Raw genomic sequence first — 9867 nt, forward strand, 5'->3', positions numbered from 1 at the left:
TTTTAAAAATAACGATAATATTTGTTCTTAATTTAAAAGTTCATCCAGCTATCGGACCAAGAGAAATAAGAATAAAGGCTTACCGGAATAGTATAATATAAAGCTATATATTTTAACAAGAAGCATACAAATCAAAGTTAAATATAGGTGCAAAAAAATATAAAAAAGAACTGTTAGAAAGAAAAATATAAAACAATGTATGCATTATGGTGTTTTTTTTTTTAAATCTTGATAACCAATTTAAAAACAATACTCCACACGTCACTTTATTTTATTATTAATTTATGATCTTATTTTATCTGTAATATAAAGTATAAAAATACTATCTCAAGGCAAGTGACAACTTAGGCGTTCTCTTTATCAAACATTACAATACAAGGGTACAAGTTTGGCATTTTCTTTATAGTCGCGAACTAGTGATTTGTGAAATTCCCAAGTGGCCAAGTAACTCTCGGAGTCTCCCTAATAATATATTAATATTGGCTGTAAGGTTTTGTCCTCTGGTTTCTCTGTAACGGCCTTCCAGATGTTCATGTTATCGACCTCCCCCTCAATGTTGGCGTTGTGCTCTGCCAACCCCATCTCAGTGCCCTCCATAGATGCTATATGTTGCCAACTAGATTCTGACAGATGTCAAACATTGGATCCCCCTTGTTACATTATTAGTGTTACACCATTTGTAGAAACGTACATATTTTAGTCTACTTGTGTATGTGAATGTGAAGTTATCAATCCAACAAACAAAAAAGAGAACCACTAAATTTATGGGAAGAATTACTCTAATTTTTCATATTTTCTAGTTCCATACTAATCTGCTGGATACAATATATATCGTGCTCAGTGTTTGCACGATCAGTTTGATAAAAGAATGAGATGGGTTAAATAAATTCTTATACACCATCGCAAACATACTCCAATTCCTGTGTTTCACCACAACTACAACGCAGTTGTTTGAAAAGTGAAAATAAACTAGCCCTTAGGATTAGTATTAGTTGTTGGTGGATTTGCATCTGATAAGAGCTTGGTAACAAGTGTCATTGGGGGTCTGTTGTGGGGATCCTGCTCAGTGCATCTCAGAGCCACCATAAGCACTTTGGTAACTTGCTCCATTATGTGGGTGTCAATGAATTCTTGTGCAAGCCCTGGATCCACAATTTGGCCAATTTCTGCTGTTTCTCTCCAGAGGGATCCAACCCAACCCACCAAATCACCATCATCCGCTGCCTTCTTTCTGGTTAGGAGTTCAAGCAAGACTACCCCGTAACTATACACGTCTGACTCCCTACTAGCTGTTGTTGCATATGCATTCTCTGGTGCAATATAACCAATTGTGCCAAGGGGGAGAGACGACGACAATGATGAAGGCGATTTCTCTGTCAATACCGACAACAGTTTGGCAATGCCAAAGTCAGCGATATGAGGCTCCATATCAGAGTCCAGAAGTATATTCTTTGGCTTGATGTCTCGGTGTACTATGGGAGGATCACAATCATAATGGAGATAAGCCAGTCCATGAGAAACCCCAACAGCTATCTTATACCGCACCCTCCACTCTAAGACAACTGGCCTTGGATTCTTTTCATGCAACACATCATGGAGGCTCCCATTTGGCATGTACCTGTACAAGATTAGCCCAAAGTCTTTTCTCAACCAAAAGTCTTCTACTTTCACCAGATTTCGATGCCTAATTCTTCCGAGGGTTTGGATCTCTGTCACCATGCTCAACTTCTTAAATCTGCTTGTACCAAATCCCAACTTCTTCACTGCAAAAGCCTGGTCGGGACCCACCAGGGCTTTGTAGACAACTCCATGGGCTCCTCTGCCAATGACAAACCGTTCACTTAGGTTGTCTGTAGCCTCCATGACTTTGTTAAGTAAGGAGGAAGACCCCTCCTCTCCACAGATAATATTGTTATTATTGACTCCATGCTTTGACTTCCCAGCAAAAGCAAACGCATAAAGCGCTAAGATGACAAAAATGGATGATCCAATTGCTGTCAACACTATTTCAACTTTACTAAGGCCTTTCCGCTTAGGTGATTTGTTATCGCATGGCTTCAGGTACTTGCTTTTAGTGCAAGCCAGGCCATCCCGCATTGAACAACTAATACACAGTCCAGGATTGCCCAAAAATGATGGCAATGAAGAATTTAACAACTTCACTAGCATCTTCGGCACAGGACCATGAAAAGAGTTGTATGAAATGTTGATTTCAACTAATGAGGCGAGTTCATCAAGAACTTGTATGCTTCCTGTCAACTTGTTCCGAGATAGATCCAATATTTGCAATTTTTTCAGTTTTCCAATCTCCACGGGAATGCCATCTATCAGCCAATTGGAACTTAGATTCAACCCATAGATCAAATTCTGCAATGCTCCAATAGATCCAGGAATTCTGCCTCCAAGCATATTACCACCAAGCTGCAATTCAGAAAGCTTTTTAAATTCTGAAATGAAAGATGGGATGCCTCCACTAAAATGATTCTCTCTCAAAATCAATGTGCTTAGCCCTGTCCAGCTCTGCAACCTTGATGACAATGAACCATTTAGGGAGTTGAATCCCACATCAAACTTGTCCATTTTGGCACAATTTGACAGCTGAGATGGCACAGAGCCTTCTAAGTTGTTGTGAGCAAGATCCAAGGTTCGGAGATTCACAAGCTTTCCAAGTTGCGGAGGTATAAGCCCCGAAAATTTGTTCGCAGACAAAATTAAGGTGGTGAGATTTCTGCAGTTTCCCAAACTGGGTGGAATTGCTCCATCAATTCTGTTATTGCTGATATCCATATATGTGAGATTTGGATTGCTTTCGAAATCAGGAAGAGGCCCAGTGAGAGCATTTTGTTTGAGAATCATTCTCGTAAGAGTTGTACAACTTCCCAAACCAGGAGGCATGCTACCTTGAAGTTGATTGATGCCTAGAGTCAGCAAGCTCAATTTCTTGCCAAAACAGAGATTTGGTGGGATGTTGCCGGTGAACCTATTATTTGTAAAGTCCAGCTGGACTAAACTGCTATTAATTCCCAAGTTTCGAGGTATGACTCCAGAGAAGCGGTTGTTGAACAATGAGATGTTCTTCAGGTGCTTGAGCTCTGTCATTTCCAAAGGTAGCTCACCAGAGAGGTGATTGTTATACACATGGACATTCTGCAAACCCTGAATCTTCCAAATGCTCAGTGGAATTTCGCCACTTAATCGATTGGAAAACAACTCAAGGTCCTTGAGTTTACTCAAATTCCCAAGATCACTTGGGATATTTCCCTCCAGTTGATTGGAATACAGTTGCAACTCTATCAAAGACTTGCAGTGTCCCATTTCGGAAGGTATTGTTCCGGATAAGCGGTTATTAGAAAGATGTAGAAAAGAAAGATGGGTCAGTAAACCAAAGGAGGATGGAATCCTTCCGACTAAGTTACAGTTGACAAGAGCCAATTTTGATAAACCACTACAGTTCCCCAAGCCAGAGGGAATGCCTCCACTAAACACATTATATGATAGATCCAGAAACCCTAAATTGTTACAAGAGCCCACTGGAAATGGAATGGCACCAGTAAGGCTGTTGCTGGCAGCACCAAAATAAGCAAGATCATGGAGGTTGTTTAGACTCTGAGGCAGAACACCTTGCAACAGATTCCGATTCAAAAACAACTCTTGTAGTTTGCTGCAGTTGCCAATGGATGAGGGAACTGTCCCAGATAATTGGTTATCCTGAAGATACAGGATCTTGAGCTGAGTCATGTTCCCAATACTTATGGGGACGGAACCGTTTAGATTGTTGTCAGAGAGGTGAACAATTTGTAGCTGTGAGAGTTGAGTCAAGGAAGCTGGAAAATGGCCTGTGAATAAATTATCAGCAAGGCTTATGTACCTTAAGTTGCGCAAGTTTTTCAAGGTATCAGGTATTGGGCCGTGGAGCGAGTTTGCAGCAAGGTCCAAACGGTGCAACTGAGTGAGATTCCCGATTTCAGGTGCTAAGCGACCGGCAATCCCGAAGCCAGCAAGGTTAAGAGAGACGACGTGCTGGGCATGATGGTCACATTGAACTCCTGCCCACGAGCATGGAGACGGAGAGGCATGCTGCCATTGCCAGCTGGAGTTTATGGAAGGAGGCACCCATGTCCACTTCCTCAAGAGTGAAAGCAGAGTCTCCCCTTCAGAGTTCAGTGCAGAAACAGCATGCAACAAGCAATACAACAAGAGAAGATCCCTCATCGTACCCATTCACCCACTCCCCTTACACGATTAGAATACAAGAATAATGACTTACAAGAGAGAAGGCTAAGTCCAAGGCCATTGCAATGGGAAAAAAGTGGTGTTTTGTGGTATGAAAGAGAGTGGAATGAGATGCAATGTTCTCGAGTGTGTGAAGTGTGAACAGAGAAAGAAAGGAGGTTGCTCAAGAAGGTGACACTGCACTGCATTAATTTTATTGTAATGTTATGCGGTACAGATGTAGAAACGCATTGAAAATGATGGTTGGCTGTTGCATCCGTTATTCCCATGCCTTTTTCTACTTTCTCAATAAGATACATTAGCAGGTGGGCTAATGACTCTCTTGGGACCAGAGATTGCCACGGTGCTCTTGCCTCTGCTTTTATTTTATCTTAATCCTATTGCACTCATTTCCACGTCTGAACGCAACTCCAAAATTACCACCTCTCATGTGAACTGAAATACTTAATGTTATTGTACGTCGGACATGCCATATACCCTTGCCTAGATTTTTTTAGTAGTTTATGTTACCATTTATCATTTTAAGCTTATATTGTTACAATAATTCTGACTTTATAAATATTTAAATCGAATTGTAGTTGCTGTTGGGTTGTTCTTTAAGGTCAGAGAGTCTGAAGTCTGAACTGTGAAGTGTGAACCTTTGTTTCTGATTATAGGAGAATTTTAAGGTACAGATCACAAAAGGACAAAATCCATACAGATTTTAAAGATTTTTGCTTAAACTACACTTTTTATAAAATCACACTTTTAAAAAGCGTAACAAAGAAAAGCGTCATCTAATGGAAAAAAGTAAATTAGAGGATTTAAGAGAAGAAATAATTAAGTTATCAAAATTAATAGATCAAAAATTAATGATTTTAACTAATATCAATTGTAATGACACCGAATTCTTAAAATCAATACAAAATGATTTTTCTCAAAATCTTTATTTTACTATAAGTTTTATTGAAGGACTTCAAAAACCTGAAAAAACTTATATTTCACATGGGGTTTCTAAAAAATGTTATCATGGAGACAATTATCCCCATCTTCATCATACTTTTAATCCACAATTAAATTCTATAATAGATATGCTTGAAGAAATATTAGTTTGTCTAAAATTTCAGAAAAATAAAGAAAAAGAAGAGCCTAATATAATAAATAAAATTGAACAGATTCTTGATAAACATTTTCAAAAAGAAATTCCTAAAAAAGAAGAAGTCCAAAATAAAATCGATACGACAAATCTAAAGATTAGACCACCCCTAAAACTATGAATATTGATGAAAAATTAGAAGAAGTTACAATGCTTTTTAAACAATTAAAAATGGCTCAAGAAGACAATTTTATGGAACAAGGTTTTCAGATTAAAGAAGAACCAGAATTTTCTGAAAGAGAAGAATACGTTTTAGACTATTCAAGTGATGAAGAACCAGTACATCCAGTACAAGTAAAAGATGAAGCTGGAACATCTGGGAATAATAATCAAAACCAATTTAAATGGGAAACAGGTTTTGAAAATTATGCCTTCAAAAAAGGTTTTATAAGCAAAAATTCGAAATATACTAAAATACCATCTAAATACGTTCCTAAAATTCAAGAACTAGAAGGAGAAAAAATGCTTGATCTAGATTGCAAAAAGAACGAAAAAGAAATTTTCGAAGATTGGATGAACTCTTTTCTATTAGAAGCCTATACAAACCCAAAATTAAATGAATTATCTGAAATGGATATCTGGAATTTCATAGGATTCCACACAAAAGGAACTATAAGAAACTATATGTTATCAGTAGATAATAAAATAATAGAAGAATTAGCTGAAAAAACAACAGCTTATGACAAAATAGCACACATAATGAGGGTTCTATACAAAGAATTCTTTGGAAAAAATGTCATAAATCATAGAAAAGAAATTTCTGAAAAAGAGTATTTAGAGGCAAAAAATCATTTGGCCAATATTCAGATATTCGATCTTTGCTATATAGAATCCTATATTTGTGAATATAGAATATATTATTATAAATTAAAAGAAGAAGATAAAAATCATTATCTTAGCATGTATATCACAAAACTTCCATATCCTGCTAATGAAATTATTATGGGAAGATTTATAAGAGAAATAAATAATAAAACAATTGAAAATAATTTCGGTGAAGCAACATTTGCTATAAGAGAGGAAATAAAAGAGCGCTGTATGCAAGAAGCTACTCAGAAAAGATTTAATAATATAATTAGAATTTGTTGTCAAGATAATGAAGAAATTCCTCAAAAATATGGTTCTAATAAAAATATTCGGAAATACCATCCTTATAAAAATATCAAAAGAAAAAGAAAATATCACTTTAGAAAAAGAAAATATTATCCAAATTGGAGAAAAAAGAGATATTTTAGGGAAAGAAGTATCAATAAAAAACAAAAGAACTATTGTCCAAATAAAAAAGAAAACTGTAAATGTTGGTATTGTCAAGAAGAAGGACATTATGCAAATGAATGTCCAAAAAAGAAGGATAAAAAAGACCTAACTAAACAACTGGAAGTTGCAAAAACTTGTTTTATGGAACCTCTAGAAGAATCTGATGATGAATTAAAATATATTTTTGAATATGTCTCAGAAACAGACTCAGAAACAAACTCAGGAACTGAGTAATAGCGCTACGTTTATTACTGTAAAAATTACAGAAAAATTTATTAATGCCTTCATAGACACAGGGGCAACAAAATGTTTTGCAAGTTCAAATATAAGACTTAACTGGAAAAAGTTAGAAAATCCACTAAGAATTAGAATAGCCGATAAATCTATACACAAAATTAATTTAAAGGCAGAAATGGTTGAAATCTTCATTCAAAATTACAGATTCATTGTTCCATCTATATATAAATTAGAATCTGGAATAGATTTAATTATAGGGAATAATTTCCTAAAACTATATCACCCTTTCATCCAAGAATTAACATATATAGTTCTAAAAGCCCCATATGATTCCTCTCTAAATCAAAGGGCAAAATTAATAAAAATCCCAACTACTACTATAAACGAAATTTTAAAATTCAAAATATTTTCAATTTTAGAAGAATGTTATTTGAACCTATATTTCCAGATAAAAACCCCAAAAAATGACCTTGAAATCAAAATAGAAGAACTTTTAAATGAAGTTTGTGCTGAAAATCCTTTAGATATTAAAAATACAAACAGAGAATTAATAAGCATTAAGCTAAAAGTTCCTACAAGGGAAATAAATGTTTCAAATAGAATTCCCTATTCAGCTAGAGATAAGGAAGAATTTTCATCTTAATGTAAGGAACTTTTGAATAAATGAATTATAAGACTAAGTAAAAGCCCTCATGCGGCCCCAGCCTTCTATGTTGAAAACAATAACGAAATTAAAAGAGGAAAACGAAGAATGGTTATTAATTATAAAAAAATGAATGAAGCAACCATAGGTGATGCTCATAAGCTCCCAAGAAAGGATTCCATTCTAGAGAAGATCAAAGGAGCAACTTGGTTTTCATCGCTAGATGCAAAATCAGGATATTGGCAACTTCGTTTAGACGAAGAAACAAAGAAATTAACTGCTTTTACTTGTCCAACAAAAGAATCAACAGGAGTATTACTCTACGAATGGAATGTCTTACCATTTGGACTAAAACAAGCTCCAGGTATTTATCAGAGATTTATGGAAGAAAATTTAAAAGATTTAAATGAATTTGTTCTAGTTTACATTGACGATATACTAATCTTTACAAAACAAGATAAAGAAGATCATCTTCAAAAATTACTAATTGTCCTAGAAAGATGTAAGGAAAAAGGTTTAGTCCTTAGTAAAAAGAAAGCTAAACTAGCAAAACAAGAAATAGAATTCCTCGGATTAATTCTATCTACTGAAGGGAAGTTAAAACTTCAACCAAATGTTTTAGAAAAAGTAAATTTATTTCCTGATAAAATGGAAGATAGAAAACAATTACAAAGATTTTTAGGATGCATAAATTATATTTCTGATCAAGGATTTTTAAAGAATATAACAGACTATACTAAAAACTTATTTTCAAAAATAAGTATAAAAAAGATTTGGAAATGGGAAGAGAAGGATAGCATGCAGATTCAAAAAATTAAAGAACTCTGTAAAAATCTTCCAGAACTTTATATTCCAGAAGAAGATGACTATTTAATAGTAGAAACAGATGCTTCAGACAAAACCTGGTCAGGCTGTCTAAAAGCTAAAAAAGCTGAAAAAAGCTTGAACAAAGAAAAAGAATCACTAGATTCTAAACATTCCTCAAAGGAATTACTATGCAGATATATTTCTGGAACATTTACACCAACAGAACAGAGGTATACTACCCATGAAAAAGAAACTCTAGCAGCAATAAAAACTATTAAGAAATGGAGGATTGATCTACTTCCCAAGGAATTTACATTACGAACAGATTCAAGTTATTTAACAGGTTTTATTAGATATAATTTACAAGCTGATTATAATCAGGGTCGTCTGGTAAGATGGCAAATGTTTTTATTACAATACCCGATAAAGATCGAGTACATTAAAGGAAATAAAAATATTATTGCAGATACATTGACAAGAGAATGGAGTTCATTGTCAACACAATGAATCAAGAAATCCAGAAGCTTGAACAAGAGCTTGATAGGTGCAACCACTGTCAGCAGCTAAGAGCTCAAATTCAATCCATCAAGAAAGCCATGGAAGCCATGAAAGTAACCCAACAAGCAACATTACCCACTCCAATACCAATGCTGACAACACCATCAGAATTCAGCCAGCTAAGCGTGGTGGACCAGCCACAAAACTCACAAAACCCAAAACCAAAACTAATTTTTTCTGAAAAAATCCCTGAAAATAAAACTCTGGCAAAAATAGTTAAAAAATCAACCCAGGACAAAAAATATTATGTCATCTATAATGGCCCAATGAAAGGAGTCTACGACGATTGGGCAAAAGCAGCCCCATTCACTCACCAGCCCAAAACTATCCACAAAGGAGGATTCTTGACAATAGAAGAAGCAAAAGAATCTCTCAGAGAATATGAAGTGCTCCACCCAGAGCAAATTCTAAGAAGAGCTGACAAAGCTCCAGCCCAAATCCAAAAGACTCCAGTCCAAGTTCGAACAGGAATGTTGAAAAATATTCCCACAAAGGCCGAAATAAATGACAAGAAAAGGGTCTGCAGATCAAACTGTAGAGAAACCCTTAATCTAGTTCTAAACTGGACTTTGGACAAAAGAGCAATATTGGGATATTATCCCATTAACAAAGAACAGCTAACAAAGCTGGTAATCTTCCCAGAGGCTTCACCCTCTGATACATATCAGTTTTTCCAATATGGATTAATTGATACAATCCTAATTTTTGACAATTTAAATATTATTAAAGAATTTCCTGCAGGTTTTATAGATGCAGTGAAAAAATTTAAAACTATGATTGATGCAAGAGAACCAAGGGATATATCCCTAAAATTTACAAGTAGTCAGCCAATTTTCAATGAAGAAGGAGAATGTTTGATCCCAGCATTTCAAGTAGTTTTCATGTCAGTCTTCCCAGGAGACTTTCAACCAATAGAACAAGTTCAAGACCTATCAATTTATAGCGACGAAGGAAGATTGGCTAGCACATTGGCAAGAGTCTTCGAGAGAGCCCAAAA

At 35.3% G+C, this 9867-nt stretch overlaps 1 protein-coding gene across 1 annotated transcript; it reads right to left on the minus strand.

Annotated features, from left to right (window-relative positions):
- Positions 1 to 761: 761 nt before the first annotated feature.
- LOC112772139 (uncharacterized) lies at positions 762 to 4646 on the minus strand. Its single transcript, XM_025817019.3, has one exon. It carries the CDS (start codon positions 4219 to 4221, stop codon positions 970 to 972), a length of 3252 nt encoding a protein of 1083 aa, XP_025672804.1. The 5' UTR covers positions 4222 to 4646; the 3' UTR covers positions 762 to 969.
- Positions 4647 to 9867: the final 5221 nt, after the last annotated feature.

This window comes from Arachis hypogaea, chromosome 18 (genome assembly GCF_003086295.3).
Source record: "Arachis hypogaea cultivar Tifrunner chromosome 18, arahy.Tifrunner.gnm2.J5K5, whole genome shotgun sequence".
NCBI classification, from domain to species: Eukaryota; Viridiplantae; Streptophyta; class Magnoliopsida; order Fabales; family Fabaceae; genus Arachis; species Arachis hypogaea.